General features: G+C 42.7%; 1 protein-coding gene across 3 annotated transcripts in view; it reads right to left on the reverse strand.

Annotated features, from left to right (window-relative positions):
- Positions 1–144: 144 nt before the first annotated feature.
- The window catches only part of LOC137368741 (coiled-coil domain-containing protein 17-like), a 73,040-nt gene continuing 54,583 nt past the window's right edge, over positions 145–18,601 (reverse strand). For 2 of the 3 annotated variants that reach the window (XM_068028928.1, XM_068028927.1), the window contains exons 9-13: positions 15,848–15,933; positions 10,290–10,505; positions 8,288–8,510; positions 6,942–7,052; positions 145–437 (exon numbers count right to left, since the gene is read on the reverse strand). In XM_068028928.1, coding sequence (XP_067885029.1) covers positions 264–437; positions 6,942–7,052; positions 8,288–8,510; positions 10,290–10,505; positions 15,848–15,933 — 810 coding nt within the window. In that variant the 3' untranslated portion in view covers positions 145–263. The remainder of the gene's footprint in view (positions 438–6,941; positions 7,053–8,287; positions 8,511–10,289; positions 10,506–15,847; positions 15,934–18,601) is intronic. The other variant, XM_068028929.1, reaches the window with a different exon arrangement.

Below are 18,601 nucleotides of genomic sequence, written 5' to 3' on the forward strand. Positions count from 1 at the left end.
GTATATTTATATTAAAAGCCTTGTATGTGGCACATATTACCTACAAGTGTCACATTTCCTACCTCAGTTTCGACAGCACACTTAAGCAAAGCCTCTGATTGACTCTGAGCAAAATCACGGGAGTTCTCATTCGTATCACTTATGAAGATTTTACTTGATTTTTTACAAAGTTTCTCTTTAATATCATTCGACTGAAACACTGGAATATTCTTGCAAGTTTCTGAATTTTGCTTATTCTTGGTACTGGTAGAGTTGAGCCATCCTTATTGAGTTCTGGCTGAGGCAGAACACTGCAGTCCCATCACATCGGCAGAAGGAGGTGGGGGGTCCACAGTCTCTCCAAATGAAGGATAGACCAGCTGCATTGTCGGATAATGATAAGATGAACGATAAGATGAAAGTGGAGCATCAATGGGGATAGTATGGCGTGCTGTAGCCTGAAACAAAACAGGGTAACATTTATCCAAGAAATTATTAACCTTCTTATAACTTACTGAGTTCAATTCAGTCCATGTGTGCTGGTTTTTTATGACAGATTTGAAGTATAGATATTTACAGCACAGGACAAAGCCATTCGGCCCATCATGTCTGTGCCGAATCTTTGCTGGGACAATCCAAAACTAAGGCACGGTACAAATATGAAAGATTCTAATATTATGCACTTTGAATCAGATGCAACCACGAGGATATCTCCCAATACATTATAAATGTGCCAGAGGTCAGTATCATCACTTAAATTATTATTGATACTGTGCAATTGCACTTAAACTATAATCATATTGCTACTCTTCACTGTGAAAATTCCTATCTGAGGCACTTTTCCGTTTGTGACATCTCCATTAGCAGAGTCAGTCAAATTGGCACTTAATGACACTCACTTGAGGCAGTTAACAGTAATGATGCATGACGAAGGCTTTACAAATACCACTTCCAAAAAAGCCATGATGTTCCCAATTGCTAATCTCTCTCAGCATAGCAGTTGCAAATTGCTAGCAGTGCAATGACCTGAAAAGGGAGAATCATCCAGAGTTTCCCCACTCATAACATGCAACAACAACTGCAACTTGCATTTACATAGCATATTAACATAGTAAAGCATCCCAAGGCACACCACAGGAGTGTAATCAGGCAATAAATTGGCACAGAGCCAAAGATAATGATGTTAGGACAGGTGACAAAAACTTTGGTCAAGGAGTGTCTTAAAGGAGCACAGATGGAGAGGTTTAAGGAGGGAATTCCAGAGCTTAGGCCCAAGACAGCCGAAGGAACGTAACTCCTGATGGAAAGTGTGCCCACGTGGGCATCAGACAAGGACAGCACTGGGTTTGGATATTATTCTCACTGTCAGGTTCTAACAAATACCAGTTGGGCAAGGTAATCGCCCCACAGAACCATAACACAAAGAACACGGTTGTTATTTTGCATTATATGTAATATCACTAATATCAACAAGAAAATAAAATCATCTTTACCAATGTACAAATAGGCAAGGCTTCCTATACATCCCGTGATGAGCTCTGTCCACATTATCTGCGACATCACTAAGACCGCTTATTTCCACCTCCATAACATCACCCAACACCGCCTTGCCTCAGTTCATCTGCTGCTGAAACCCACATCCATGCCTTTGTTAGCTCTAGACTTGATTATTCCAATGCACTTCTGGCCGGTCTCCCACATTCTACCCTCTGTAAACTTGAGGTCATCCAAAACACTGCCACTCATGTCCTAAATTGCAACAAGCCCATTAGGGAAGGAGATCTGCTGACCTAGCCTGGTCTGGCCTACATGTAACTCCAGACCCACAGCAATGTGGTTGACTCTCAACTGACTTCTGAAATGGCCCAGCAAGCCATTCAGTTGTACAAAACCAGTATGCAAAAATTGAAAAAGAATAAAACCAGACGGAACACCCGACATCAATCTAGGCACTGGAAACGACAACAGCAAACCCAGCCCAATGTCGACCCTCAAAGTCCTCCTCAGTAACATCTGGGGGCTTGTGCCAAATTCCAGAGAAATGTCCCCCAGATGAGTCAAGCAATAGTTTGACACAGTCATACTCACGGAAACATACCTTACATCCAATGTCCCAGACACCACCATCATGATTCCTGGGTATGTCCTGTCCCACCAGCAGGACAAACCCACCCGAGGTGGCAGCACATTGCTATACAGTTAGGAGGGAGTGGCCCTGGGAGTCCTCAACATTGACTCCAGACCCCATGAGATCTCATGGCATCAGATCAAACATGGGCAAGGAAGCCTCCTGCTCATTTCCACCTTCCGCCCTCCCTCAGCGGTTGAATCAGTACTCCTCCATGTTGAACACCACTTGGAAGAAGCACTGACGGGTACAGAATAAACTCTGGATGGGAGACTTCAATGTCCATCACCAAGAGTGGTTCGGTAGCACCTTGACTGACCAAGCTGGCCGCTTCCTGAAAGACATATCTGCCAGACTGAGCCTTCAGTAGGTGGTGAGGGAACCAACAAGAGGGAGAAACCTACTCGACCTTGTCCTCACCAATCTACCTGTTGCAGATGCATCTGTCCATGACAGTATTGGTAGGAGTGACCACCACACAATCATTGTGAAAACAAAGTTCTGTTTTCACGCTGAGGATAGCCTCTATTCTGTTGTGTGGCACTACCACCATGCTAAATAGGATAGATTCAGACAGAGCTTGCAGCTCAAAACTGGGCATCCATGAGACGCTGTGGGCCATCAGCAGCAGCAGAATTGTATTCAACCACAATCTATAACCTTATGACCTGGCATATCCCTCACTCTACCATTACCATCAAGATCAGGAGACCAACCCTGGTTCAATAAAAGAGTGCAGGAGGGCAGGAGAGCACCAGGCACACCTAAAAATGAGGTGTCAACCTGGTGAAGCTACGACACAGGACTACTTGCATGCCAAACTGCGTAAGCAGCATGCGATAGACAGAGCTAAGCTATCCCATAATCAACGGATCAGATAAAAGCTCTGGAGTCCTGCCACATCCAATTGTGAATGGTGGTGGACAATTAAACAATTAACCAGAGGAGGCTCCACAAATATCCCCATCCTCAATGATGGCGGAGCCCAGCACATCAGTGCAAAAGAAAAGGCTGAAGCATTTACAAACATCTTCAGCCAGAAGTGCCAAGTGGATGATTCATCTCAGCCTCCTCCTGGGGTCCCCAGCATCACAGATGCCAGTCTTCAGCCAATTCGATTCACTCCATATGGTATGAAGAAACAGCTGAAGCCACTGGATATTGCAAAGGCTATGGGCCTTGACAACATTCCGGCAATAGTACTGAAGACATGTGCTGCCGAACTAGCCAGGCCCCTAGCTAAGCTGTTCCAGTACAGTTAGAACACTGGCATCAACCGGACAATGTGGAAAATTGCTCAGGTATGTCCTGTCCACAAAAAGCAGGACAATCCAATCCGGCCACATACCGTCCCCATCTGTCTACTCTCAATCATCAGCAAAATGATGGAAGGTGTCATCGACAGTGTTATCAAGAATCACTTAAACAGCAACAACCTGCTCACCAATGCACAGTTTGGGTTCCACCAGGGCCACTCAGCTCCTGACCTTATTACAGCCTTGGTCCAAACATGGACAAAAGAGCTGAACTGAAGAGGTGAGGTGAGAGTGACTGCCTTTGACATCAAGGCAGCATGTGACCAAGTGTGGAATCAAGGAGCCCTAGCAAAACTGGAGTCGATGGGAATCAGGGGGAAAACTCTCCGCTGGTTGGAGTCATACCTAGCGCAAAGGAAGATGGATGTGGTTGTTCAGAGGCCAATCACCTGAGCTCCAGGACATCACTGCAGGAGTTTCTCAGGGTAGAGATGTAGGCCCAACCATCTTCAGCTGCTTCATCAATGACCATCATAAGGTCAGAAGTGTGGATGTTTGCTGATGATTGTATAATGTTCCATACCACTCGCAACTCCTGAGATACTGAAGCAGTTTATGTTCACATGCAGTAAGATCTGGACAACATTCAGGCTTGGGCTGATAAGTGACAAGTAGCATTCGCACCACACAAGTGCTAGGCAATGACCATCTCCAACAAGAGAATCTAACCATCTCCCCTTGACATTCAACGGCATTATCATTGCTAAATCCCCCACTATCAACATCCTGGGGGTTACCATTGACCAGAAACTGAACTGGACCAGCCACATAAATACTGTGACTACAACAGCAGGTTAGAGGCTGGAAATTCTGTGGTAAGTAACCCACCTCTTGACTCCCCAAAACCTGTCCACCATCTAGAAGGCACAAGTCAGGAGTGTGATGGAATACTATCCACTTGCCTGGATGAGTGTGGCTCAAACACCTCCCAGGACGCTCGGCACAAAGCAGCCCGCTTGATTGGCACCCCATCCACCACCTTCAATATCCACCGCTGATGCACAGTGGCAGCAGTGTGTACCATATACAAGATGCACTGCAGCAACTCACCACGCATCCTTTGACAACACCTTCCAAACCTGCGACCTATTCCACCTAGAAGGACAAGGAAAGCAGACGCATGGGAACATCACCACCTTCAAGTTCTCTTCCAAGTCATGCACCATCCTCCCATGGAAATATATTGCCATTCCTTCATTGTTGCTGGGTCAAAATCCTGGAACTCCCTCCCTACCAGCACTATGGGTGTACCCGCACCAGATGGACTGCTGTAGTTCAAGAAGGCAGCTCACCACCACCTTCTTAAGGGCAATTAGGTATGGACAACAAATGCTGGCCTTGCCAGTGACGCCCACATCCCATGAAACAAATGAAAAAAAAGGTCCCGTTCACCTATCACCCCTGTGCGTATTGACCTACATTTGCTCCTGGTTAAGCTACATCTTGATTTTAAAATTCGCATTTCTTGTTTTCAAATCCCTCCATGGCCTCATCCCTTCCTATCTCTTATCCCCTCCATCCCCACAACCATTCAAGATACAAGATACCTGCGCTCATCTAATTTTGACTCTTGAACATCCCCGCTTTTAATTGCTCCACCTTTGGTGTCTGTGTCTTCAGCTGCCTAGGCCATGAACTCTGAAATTCTCTCCCTAAACCTTTCCTCCTCTCGTTCTTCCTTTAAGACACCCCTTAAAAGCTACATCTTTAACCAAGCTTTTGGTCATCTGCCTAATATTGCCTTACATCAAATTTTGCTTTATAATGCTCCTGTAGAAGCACCTTGAGATGTTTTATTATGTTAAAGGTGCTATATAAATACAAGTTATTGTTCTTGTGGTCACTGGACAGTGATCAGGATTAAAAGCCCGGTCTGATTTCTGCTTTCTAGCTAAGGAACATTGAGATGGATTGAAGCTGAAATCAGTCAACACATCACAAATCAGGGACTGAATTTGGGATGTTACTGATCTATAAGGCTCAGTTCAACACTGGCAATGTACTTCCCAAATAAACCATTGCAGAAGGCTGCCTATTTCTGATGAAAGGTCATCAACCTGGTACGATAACCCTACTTTTCTCTCTACACAAATGCTTCCTGACCAGTTGGGGGTTTTCAGCATTTTTAGTTTTTATTTCAATTTTCAGCAATATTTAGCTTTTCACCTGTTAAAGTGTTTCATTTCCTATTGAATTGGATGAAATATGACCATCTGAAGTAAACAGTCATATCCTAGATACAACACAATCAGTGTGAATTAGACGGGAGTTAGTATTGAAGCCTTCAACCACAAATTAGATAGGTTTCTTCCAGAAAATAACATTTTGGGATACAGCAAATGAGGAACTTGAGATGTGACATGTGGTAAGTGTAGCCTGCTTGGCGAGAACAACTGATTTTGGACCATTGATTCTAAAAGCTCTCCATCACTGGGATTTTTGTTGCATCATGTCTGGGTCTGTTGTAGATTAATTAATACAGATTGATTGCTATGAATAATCAACAATTCCATCATCATTGTATGATGCAACTTATTAGGATGATAGACGGTGAATCAGAAGAACTTTGGTCTTTTTTCATGTAGCATTTCCAATGTTTCTTGGCCTGCAAAGGCTGCTGTTTCGGTTCTCACCTGGTATGGACAGTGTCATGCAGGCCCCCACCTGCCAGGAATGAGGTACATGTTATTTTGCCACATGAACATTAAAACTTGAAATTGCTGCTGGGAAGAAAAGAGGGCCTATCACAAGGAATTGCCAGGCCCTTTGCCGGAAAGACCTTTTTTGCATACTAGCAGACAGTGTTGGAACAAAGGACCCAGTCCCTGCTTCCCAATACACAGAAGACCTTGTTAGACCAGTTTAGTCACATGACTAACTGGCGGTTGGAGTTTTTTGAATTTGAACTTGCCACAGAGTTTAAAAACTCAGAAAGCTGTTTGCTCCTGGACTGAGAAGATCTCTCTCCTGTCTGCTGTCATCTCTTTCTCACGGAACTGAAGACCCATTGAAGCCACAGGAGCCCCAAAAGAGAAAAGTCTCCTACAGTGAACAAGGTTTAAGAAGAATACAGGGCCCCAACGAAAAGCAAGACTACTACAAAAGGACTACAGTGAGCTTGAAGCACAGTAAACAAGAAACTCTTCTGATATTGCCTCAAACCTCTCTATTTTTCTTCTGCTCTTTTCTGTCCCTATTTGCACATTTGCACACGTGTCCATGCTAGCATGGACACGTCATATATCCGTAGGCATTAACCATATTAGAGTTTAAGTTTTAATAAATTTCACTTTTCTTCTTTAAACCTAAAGACGGCCTGTTTGTGCTCATTTCTTTGCCTTATAATTGGAAAGCAGTGAACAAGGATTCACCAAGGGGAAGCTCAAAACACAGTGTGTTTAAAACATAAACCCTGTTACAATAAGACCAGGTGAAGACAGTAAAAGACCCCTAGACACCTTTCTCACCTGGTCGTAACAACAGACTGAAGTGTGGAATTGTGAAGAAACCTTACATACCAGTGGTGGATATTTATACAGTCTAGCATTATTGGGATCGATAGCAGCAGTTGACTGGACATTTGCATCTCTTGCATTGACTAAACGAAGATATAGCTCCGTATTTTCCAACTACAAGGCAAAAAAAAAATCAAAATCGCAGAAAATGAATTTATTGTATGTTATTGTATGGCAATCTTGATTTACACACCCAAAAATGATCTCTGTATCTAAAGGATAAGTGATTTTCTCCCCACAGTCTTAATTACTGTTTATCAAATTTCATCATAGCTCAATGGTCCCCTTGCCAAACACAGACTGCCCCTCTGAATTCAAAATTAATTAATTTGAATTATCACTATTTTTATAGCACACAAAACCCACCTCCTGTGCTGTTCCATTTCAACTGGTTAATTTGTATTACCAAATAATTCAAATCATTTTTTGGGCACAAACAACTTCATATTAACAGCGGTGGGCTATTCAACAAAAACTTGCAATTATATAGCGCCTTTAACATAGAAAAATGTCGAAAAGTGCTTCACAAAGGTGCAAACAAATGGTGATATTAGGAGGAGCAGCAGTTGATTGAAGCTGCCTGAAGTCTCCCCTTTCCAACTGGCCTCCCATAGTTGTTAACAGAACAAGCAGCTGATGGAGACCTTGAGCAGCTTTGATCAGCTGTTAACAATTACAGCAGCAACAAATAACAAAGGGGATGGATGATTTCGAGCATGTGTACAGCTATATCTGGCCACTGCCATGGCAACTGTGACACCAACACATGGCTACAAATGAGCATACAAAAAAGAAGCATGTGGAAAAGGCCATCAAGACTGGTCCCTCCAGACAATAGTGAATCCATGGAGACCACTCACCTACCCCATCAACGTGACGAGAAATTTCACTGGCAAATTCTTTTCTGCCTCCCTAGGGCAATCAAACGTAGCCCCGGAAGACTGTGGAAGTTCAAAACTGCTCACAATCACAGCTAACTGGCAACTTTAAGCTGTACAACTGAAATGCCCTCTTCTCCCAGGAGCCTGTCAGCTCCCTTTTAAAGGACTGCATAAACTCCTGCCAGCAGCACTACTGATCCAAATTTCACAACCAACTTCTCGGCATCTGTTCTTATCAAATCCTTTTTTCATTTTAAACATCTCAATTACATCATCCCTCAACTTTCTAAACTCATGGGCTCAATTCCCTTATCTTGTCTAAATTAGCTTACAAACACATATTTAATGTGAATACTAACCCCATGCAAACTTTTGCATCATCAGCCAATTGAAAAATGGTTCAATTTAAACTCGCACTGAAATCATCAATGACTTGCATCTTCTCAGCCAGTGTCGAGATTATTTTACCTGAGGCACTCCATTTAGTTCACCAGTAGTCATGGATGGTTTAACCGGAAGAACTCGAACTGGAACCTTCCACCGGCCGCTAATTACACGATTCTGAGAGTCAAAAATATCAATTTTGATCCAGCCTCGTGAGACAAGACGGTTGATGTCCTGCCCATAGGGATCACAGCCACCAGATGCCTGTAGCTCCATTATAAGACTAATACCTGGAGATGGACGGACCCTGGCATAAAACAGAACAGATAAATAAAATCCATGAAATAAGATGGCTAATAACTGTTTTTAATATACCCAAAGCATTCAATATTAGCACCTGCGTCTACTTGTCGTTCATTTTATTTTCAGATCTTTCATGCTGATCCCTGATTGAGCAGACAGGTACACAACCTACTCACAGGCTTCAAGTCTTCAGATCTAGCATTTAGAGTTTAGAAGAATGAGAGGTGATCTCATTGAGGCATACAAAATTCTTACAGGGCTCGACAAGGTAGATGGAGGAAGAATGTTTCCCCTAACTTGGGGATTCAGAATCAGGGGACACAGTCTCAGAATAAGAGGTAGGCCATTTAGGACTGAGATGAGGAGGAATTTCTTCACTCAGAGGGTGGTGAATCTTTGGAATTCTCTACCCCAGAGGGCTGTGGAGGTTCAGTCATTGAGTATGTTCAAGACTGAGATTGATAGATTTCTAGATATTAAAAGCATCAAGGGATATGGAGATAGTGCGGGAAAATGACATTAAGGTAGATGATCAGCCATGATCTAATTGAATGGCAGAGCAGGCTCGAGGGGCCAAATGGCCTACTCCTGCTCCTATTTCATATGTTCCTTGGCTCAGTGGTAGCACTCACACTTTGTGTCAGAAGGTCACAGGTTCGAGTCCCACTCCAGAGACTTAAGCACATAATCTAGGCTGACATTTCAGTGCAGTACTGAGGGAGCTTGGACTTTCAGAGGTGCCATCTTTTTGGATAAGGCAATAAACCAAGGCCCCATCTGCCCTTTCAGGTGGATGTAAAAGATCCCACAGCACAGGAGAGCAGAGGACTTCTCCCAGTGTACTGTCCAACTTTTATCCCTCGACCGACTAAGCTAAAATAGATTAACTGGTCATTTATTTTATTGCTGTGTGTGGGACCTTGCTTTGTGCAAATTGACGACCACATTTCCTACATTATAACCAGTGACTACACTTTAAAAGGACTTCATTGGTTGTAAGGTGCTTTGAGATGTCCTGAAGTCAGGTAAGGCGCTACATAAATACAAGTCTTTCTTTTTCCTTTCTATGTTAACCTGCTACTGGCAAAAAATAAATAAATGGGGTGGTGATTCAATCCACAATGCTCCTGTTCAGCTCCCAGTAGCTGGCTCTAAGAAACACTGTCAGAACCTTATGGTTAGTTCACCCATTACATCTTGTTTTGAAAATGAGGTGGCTTTTGGGACAGGGTGAAGAATTGGTGAAAATATCTTACATAACTTGGGGAAAAGAAGCCAAAAAAGAATTGTTTTCAACAGAATGGTCGTAGAAAGACTGTTAGATTTTTTTCAATCCCCTGATATGGTTATTTGTGAAACCCTGCTATATCCATATTAATATGGTTGTTAGAGTACACACTGAGAGGTTTTGCTCAGTCCTAATTATGTTAATTAATATTTAAATATGCAACATTTTTCAGTGACCATTACATTTCTTTCATGATATTGAAAAGCAACCAGTCAGTCAACTAGTAAGTCATCCAACCAGCCAGTCAGTTAACCTCCCATTTATCTAACCAACTAGCTCACCAGCATTTTATCAATCAGCCAGCAAAAACCTTAATACACTTTCTGAAGTGCCATCTCTTTACTGAGAATTGAAGTTTGATCCTAGCTGTACAGAAACAAATTTTAAAATGCCAGTTTGTCTCACATAATGGTCCTTTTATCATTTCTTATACATTATTATTTGTATATTAAATTGGGAAGTTGCTGTGTTGAATGACGTTGTATCAATAAGCACCTGGGCACGACTTGCTTGACTGCCAGGATTGCTCCACTGCCCCTGTTAATATCTGGAAAATAGGAAGGTAAGTTGCCAATATCGCAATAGACAGCCGGAAGTGGAGAGGGATCTCCCATTTCCTGTCCGCCATGGTACAGCCCCACCACCAAACGGCAAACCCGATACGTGGGCACCAATCCCAGGAGAAAATCATGGAACACCACAAAACCAGCCCTGAAATGAAATCAACCGATGAGTTATTAGAACTTTATAACATCATCTTATCCAAAATAGCAAAAGTTAGCACAATATCACACTGCAAACTCTACTTCTCACAGAAAGTTTTGTGAGGTTGCACTCCCAGCATACAGCTTCGCTGAAAGGAACTATGGAGCAGAAAAGGGTATGTCAACAATGAAAACTGTACTCCATTAGAAAAACCCACACAACTTCAATTTTCTGATGTCTAGATCCTATCTGAACAATCTACTTCTTTTACTTATACTAGCTTTTTTTTCCAATCATCAATTTTATTGGCCTGCTTTAGTTTGAACATTGCTCAAACCACCATTTTGGAATCAAAATTAAAAGCTTAGACAGTGCTGCTATGTACTTAGTTTATCACTGCAGTAATCAATCTGCCCCTTAAATATAACAAGGATTCTGAAATTGTGAAAAAAATAATCTTATTGTAACATCTGCAGAGGATTCCAGATTAAGCAGGCGCAATCTTAAAATTAGAGCCAGGCCATTCAGGAGTGAAATCTACTAATCAAAGTTTTGGGTCACAATTACAGCACATGACTCTTTACACTTCACGCAGATATTTTTGCCTATTACATCGGCCATTCTGCCCCCATTCAATTAGAGCATGACTGATCTGTACCTTAGCCTTATTCACCTGCCTTTCATCCACAACCTTTGATAAAAGATCTCAGTCATGCAAATTTCAATTGACACATAATGCACAGTCTTTTAGAGAGAGAGTTACACATTTTTTTTACTATTAATAGGGTGAAAACTGCTTCCTGATTTCACTCTTGAATGGCCTGGCTCTAATTTTAAGATTGCGCCTGCTTAATCTGGAATCCTCACTGGAAAAAAATAGCTTTTCTGTAACTACCCTATTAATTGCCTTTAACAAAAGCAGTTTACAATTTCATCTATCATTGAATTTCAACAGATGCAAATCCTTATTTTTCTTGAACTGTAAAAACAAATCCCAAGCAAAAGAGCCCAACTTACATCATTGGTACCGATGGTAACTTATCTTGTAGCCTCTTATAGGAGAAATCTTATTTTCAGTCTACTCTCCAATGTCTTCTGAACTTAGCAAACAAAAAAAATTACAAAATTGGCCCTAACTATGGACTACATCATTAAGTATCATCATCCTTCCTAGTTCTTGATGTCAATGTGAAGGGGTCAGTCTATGACATCAAACTTCAGTGCCAATCTATAGGGCTGTGAGGAATGACTTGAAAAATGACTTTATTTTGGACTCTCCCAATGATTGTGTGAATTTAGCCAGTGAAAAGCTAAGTCAAACCAAAAGAAAATACATGCATTTATATAGTGTGTTTAATATAGTAAAACATCCCAAGGTCCTTCACAGGAGTGGTATCAAACAAAATTTGACACCAAAACAGATATTAGGACATTTGACTAAAATCTTGGTCAAAGAGGGTAAGTTTTAAGCAGCATCTTACAGAAGGTGAGATCGAGGCAGAGAAGTTTAAGGAGGGGAATTCAACACCCCAGGGCCTCAGGCCTAGGCAGCTGAAGGCACAGCCACTAATGGTGGAACAATTAATATTTGAGATACCCAAGAGGTCAAAATCAGAGGAGCACAGCTATCTTGGAGGGTTGCGTGACTGGAAGAGATTACAGAAGTAGGCAGGGGCAAGGCCATGAGCAAATTTGAAAACAAGGATGAGAATTTTAAAATTGAGGCATTGCCAGACCAAAAGCCAATATAGGTCAGCAAGGACAGGGGGGATGGATGAACTTGCGACTTGGTGTGAGTTAGGATATGGTCAGCAGAGCTTTCAATAAGTTCGAGTTTATGGATGGTGGAAGATGGGAGGCTGACCAGGAGAGCAATGGAATAGTCAAGTCTAGAAGTAACAAAGACATGGATCAATGTTTCAGCAGCAGATGAGCTGTGGCAGGGGCGGAGGCAGACAATGTTACAGAGGTGGAAGCAGGCAGTCTTGATGATGGAGCGGATATGGGATTGGAATCTCATCTAAGAGTCAAATATAACACCAAGGTCGCGAGTGGTCTGGTTCAGCCTTAGACTGTGAACAGGGAAAGGGATGAAGTCAGTGGCAAGGGAATGGAGTTTATGGTGGGGATCAAAGACAATGGCTTCAGTCTTCCCAATATTTAGTTGAAGGAAATTTCTTCTCATTCACTACTAGATGTCAGATATGTAGTGTGACAAATCAGAGGCAGTGGAGAGGTTGAGGAAGGTAGTGGTGAAGTGGAGCTGGATGTCATCAGCATACATGTGGAAACTAACATTGTGTTTTTGGATGATGTCACTAAGGGGCAGCACGTAGATGTGAAATAGGAGGGGTCAAGAATAGATCCTCGGGGGACATCAGATCCAATGCTCCCTCTAAGTTGCATGGATGTATGGCCATGCAGCAATTGGGAATGCGCCATGCAGGGAACAAACAGGCCACAGACAAGTAATGTTCCCTTTAAGATGCTTGCATGCGCAGCCATGCGCCAATCTTAAAGGGGTCACACACAGCAAACAGAAGTTAGTGGGAACATTGATCAAAGGTACCTGTGTCGGAGCAGGAAGGGAAATAATTGCAGTTGATTTTCTGGCAATGACTGAATAGATAAGAATGGAATCAGCAGGGGCAATCCCGCCCAGCTAGATGACGGTGGAGAGGCACTGAAGGAGGATGGTGTGGTCAACCTTGTCAGAGGCTGCAAATAGGCCAAGAAAATTGAGGATGGATAGTTGTCACGGTCATCGTTACATGAGATGTCTTTTATGACCTTGTAGTGCCTTGCCCTGCTTTAGCAGGGTGGAAATGTGATTGCAGGAATTCAAACATGGCATTCTGGGAAAGATGGGCATGGAAAAACAGAAAAACAATTTGATCCCATATCAGCACCAGTTAGCTGATTTCTGATGGAACAGTGATGGGGCTGCTGCATTTGGCCTCAGCACCCCTAGATCAGTAAGGGAAAACAGTCAGCAAGGGTTTCTGCTTCAGATTAATGACACAGTTACCCCTGCTGGAGGTGCCTGTCGCACATTGAAGAGCACAGGATCAGGCTCAGCTAAGATGACTCCCAAGGATCACACAGAAACAATGACCACATGGGCGAGGCATTGGAGCCAACAGCCCTGAAACCATTCTCCAGTGAGGTGTCAGCGTTTTTGGGAAGGGGAGAAAAATGGTCAGAGGAAAGTGACTTTATTTAGTTTATTTATTTAGAGATACAGCACTGAAACAGGCCCTTCGGCCCACCATGTCTGTGCCGACCAACAATCACCCATTTTTATACTAATCCTACACTAATCCCATATGCCTACCACATCCCCTACCACCCACCTATACTAGGGGCAATTTATATAATGGCCAATTTACCTATCAACCTGCAAGTCTTTGGCTGTGGGAGGAAACCGGAGCACCCGGCGAAAACCCACGCAGACACAGGGAGAACTTGCAAACTCCGCACAGGCGGTACCCAGAATTGAACCCGGGCCGCTGGAGCTGTGAGGCTGCGGTGCTAACCACTGCACCATTTCCGACGATTAATTGAAAAAATATTTTACACTGTTTTACTAAATCTGCGATAACCTCAGAGCATTATACAAGAATCACATACCCAAATCTATGAAGTGGAATAAATTGTATGAACTGTTGAAAGTTAAATCATGAACCAAAATTTCCACAGTGTTGTCCTGATCGTTTGGCCAGAACTTTGCAGTAAAATAACCATTTACGCCATTTCTCTAGGAGTTCCGCTGAATTTCCAGCAGGAAATCAGAACCATAGTGTATGGTGGTCATAGAAAGTTTAAGGCACAGAAAGAGGCCACTTGGCCCATCGTGTCTGTGCCAACCAATAAACGATCCACCCATTCTAATCCCACCTTCCAGCATTTGGTCTGTAGCCCTGCAAATTACAGCACTTAAGGTGCATATCCAGATTCCTTTTGAATGAGTTGAGGGTTTCTGCCTCAACTATCCTTTCACGCAGTAATTTCCAGACCCCCACCACCCTCTGGGTGAAAAATCTTTTCCTCATCTCCACCTCCAATTTTTCTATTAATCACTTTAAATCTATACCCCCTAGTCACTGACCTCTCTGCCAAGGTGAATAGACCCTTCACGTCCAATCTATGCAAGCCCCTTAAAATTTTGTACATTTCAATCAGATCTCCCCTCAGCCTTCTCTGTTCCAAGGAGAACAACTCCAGCCTATCCAATCTTTCCTCATAGCTGCATTTTTCCAGTCCTGGCAACATCCTTGTAAATCTCCTCTGTACCCTCTCTTGTGCAATTACATCCTTTCTGTAATGAGGTGACCAGAACTGCACACAGTACTCAAGCTGTGGCCTAACCAATGAGTTATACAGCTACAGCATAACTTCCCTGCTGCTGTATTCTATACCTCGACTAATAAAGGAAAGGATTCCATATGCCTCCTTAACACTTTATCAACGTGTCCTGCTACCTTCAGGGATCTGTGGACATTCATTCCAAGGCCCCTCACTTCCTCTACACTTCTCAGTATTTTCCCATTAATTGTGTATTCCTTTGCCTTGTTTGACCTCCCCAAATGCATCACCTCATATTTCTCTGGGTTGAATTCCATTTGCCACTTTTCTGCCCGTCTGACCAGACCATCAATATCTTCCTGCAGCCTACAGCTATCCTCCTTGCTACCACACGGCCAATCTTAGTGTCGTCTGCAAACTTCTTGATCATGCCCCCTACATTTATGTCCAAATCGTTAATATATACCACAAAAAGCTGGGGACCTAGTACTGAGCCCTGAGGAACGCCACTGAAAACAGCCTTCCAGTCGCAAAAACACCAGTCAACAATTACCCTTTGTTTCCTGCCACTGAGCCAATTCTGTATCCATCTTGCTGCATTTCCCTCGATTCCATGGGATTTTATTTTTTTTGAACCATCACACACTTGTACAAATCAGTTGTCTGAATGTAATCTTAATGGAAACTTACATTTTAAAAAAAAGAGTTAATTGGGAACAATAGGTTCCAGAAGTTATGCAATGCTAGAAGAGATTATAGGATTAAAGAAAAACTACTGAGCACAATGCTAATCATCATTACTCAAAGTGGAAATGTTGACATGAATTGGCAATTGAGTTTTTCTTGAACTCCCTCAATTAACTTTCAACAGAAGTACTTATTTTTCACAAGTTTTTTTTTAAAGCACGCCCTATAAAGACTTTACAATTATACCAACAAAAGGAACCAAAAATCCCATTTGGTAAAAATATTATGTCTAGTCAAATAATTTCTTTTGATTATATAGTTTTAGAGCATCTCAGGAAGTGATTGAATGGACTCACACTGGGTCATATGGCGCAGGACCCAAGCCCTCATCGGAATCTAGAAAATGTTTGGCAAGAGTCGGAGTTTGAGGCCTGGGATCCTCCTAAATCAATGAAATACAAAACAGAGGGTTTAACTGTTCGATTTACCCCACACATGCTATACATTCTTACAAGTATTTGCTATTCAAGACCTACCTAAAATAGTCAGAAAACATGACACTTTATTGTAATAGATTGTAAAATTTAATTCTGTGAAGTACTATTATGGATTATCTATTTTCGTCTTTATAGAAAAGCTAGCCATCCATTTGGACATGTAGAATTTGCAGCCTTCATTAAACTTGATTTTCCATTTGCAACTGCCTTGCATTGCTCTGTTTAAAAATGTTTTTGTTCAGAACTGTACTCCTAATAAATTTGGATAGGCCAAGTTCCTAATGGCCAATGGCCAAGGACCCACAGCAAGGAGCTGTGCTTCATTTGGCACTAGACTGGCAAACTTACTTAGCAGCCTAAAGGATTACTGATAAAGCCTGGCTCGGGTATAAAATTAAAACCCGACCTGGGCCAGACCCTCCAACAGCCAACCCAAACCCGACCTGACCCCAACACATATATTCGGGTTTGGTCGGGTAACCAGGCTTTAGTGATCGAGTACAGGTGCCAGTTGTTAATGTAGCCTTGTTCAATTAACATCATAAAGTTTTAAAAAAAAACGACACACACTGATTTCAAACAGGCAAAGGCGCCGTGACCCTGAGCACTTGTGGGAAACAAGTATCCACTTCAGGAAATCATGCAATGTAACAAACAAGCTTCTGAACTGTATCAAGTCCCGATGTCATTAACAAAAAAAGGTCTCAGAGAACTCAGGTTGGGAAGTTTAATCTCCCTATTTCCAGATAATTTTAAATCCTTAGGCCAAGTACAGATTAAAGCAAGAGCTCAGTTGATGCTTCTGTACTTAGTGCAGTTACTGGAATCTTCCCCTGGGTTGGGTTAATTTCACTCGGGTGCTTTATGTCGAAACTTGTTGCTGCTTCTTTCCCCTCCTTTCCTCCTCACTCTTCTCATCACCGATTTCTGTTTGTCCTGATCTCTGTCCACGTCCAGCCTGACCCAACCCAAGCCGGAATTTTGGGCCCGGAAGAGAGACCCGACCCGACTCTGAAATATGTCGTTGGGTCCCGTCAGGTTCGGGTCGGGTAGCCTGCTCTGTTACTGAGGTGCAAAGTACAAATATTCACACTGTGCTGTGTGAGATTGGTGTGCACTGGCCCAGAGCTCACATTGGTTCAAACAGGTTCAATTTAAGGGGAGGTGGTGGCGAAGTGGTCATGTCACTGGACTAGCAATCCTGACCCCAGGCTAATTGTCTGGGGACCTGGGTTCGAATCCCACCACGGCAAATGGTGAAATTTGAATTCAATAGATCTGGAATTAAAAAGCTAGTCTAATGATGACCATGAAACGGTTGTCGATTGTTGTAAAAAACCCATCTGATTCACTAATGTCCTTTAGGGAAGGAAATCTGCTGTCCTTACCTGGTCTGGCCTACATGTCACTTCAGACCTACAGCAATGTGGTTGACTCTTAAAATGCCCTCTGAAATGGCCTAGCATGCCACTCAGGTCAAGGGCAATTAGGGCCTAGTCAGTGATGCCCACATCCCACACACTAATAAAAAAAAAATCTGAGATTGGTGTGCTCTGGCTTCGAGCTCACCACAAAATTTTGGCTCATTTAAACTAAACATCTTAGAAATTTTCTACTTTTGCTTATGGACTAAAATTCATTGGAAAAGTTTAAACCATCAAGACAAAGCAACAATGACATTGCTGTCCCCATCCCTTCCCCGGCCACCTAGCCTCATCCACACGGACATTACAATACTAGGAGCTGACTCTCTCCACAGCACAGGATTACAGGGTTCAGCAGGGTTACATTCAGACTTGGTCAAGCTAAAGTCACAGGAAACCATTCAGCCCATCGTTATTCTGTCATTGGAGATCATCAACTGGGAGTTCTCTAATCCCATTTCTCTGTCCTTGCCCCTTATCCTTTTCAGATACTAAGCCAATCACTTTTAAATAATGTTATAGTTTCTGCCTCAGTGGCTACTACTGCTAAACCCATTCCATGTTCTCAAAACCATCTGTGTGAATAAAGTTTCCTCTATATTTTTTCAGTAATAATTTTGAATCTATGTCCCTTTATTATGATTTCACCAAACTGTGGTGAAATAGTGAAACAACCTCACAATATACACCCGCAAAGCTGAGAACCTCCATTGGATGCCTTCTTAACCTTTCCGGTACCAGTAAAAAAACAAGTCCAAATCTACAAAAAATTTTCCTAATGTGTTCTCACAGTGGCGCAGTGGTTAGCACCGCAGCCTCACAGCTCCAGCGACCGGGGTTCAAATCTGGGTACTGCCTGTGTGGAGTTTGCAAGTTCTCCCTGTGTCTGTGTGGGTTTCCTCCGGGTGCTCCAGTTTCCTCCCACAGCCAAAAGACTTGCAGGTTTGATAGGTGAATTGGCCATTATAAATTGCCACTAGTATAGGTAGGTGGTAGGGGAGGATACGGTAGGAATATGGGATTAGTGCAGGATTAGTATAAATGGGTGGTTAATGGTCGGCACAGACTCGGTGGGCCGAAGGGCCTGTTTCAGTGCTGTATCTCTAAATCTAAAGGATTTGATGGGACCGTTGCAAAGGCAGCACTGCTCTCGAAACGCTATTTATCTGGAGAATTGATCTCGTTCTTT

Source organism: Heterodontus francisci, chromosome 4, assembly GCF_036365525.1.
Source record: "Heterodontus francisci isolate sHetFra1 chromosome 4, sHetFra1.hap1, whole genome shotgun sequence".
In the NCBI taxonomy this organism is placed as follows: Eukaryota; Metazoa; Chordata; class Chondrichthyes; order Heterodontiformes; family Heterodontidae; genus Heterodontus; species Heterodontus francisci.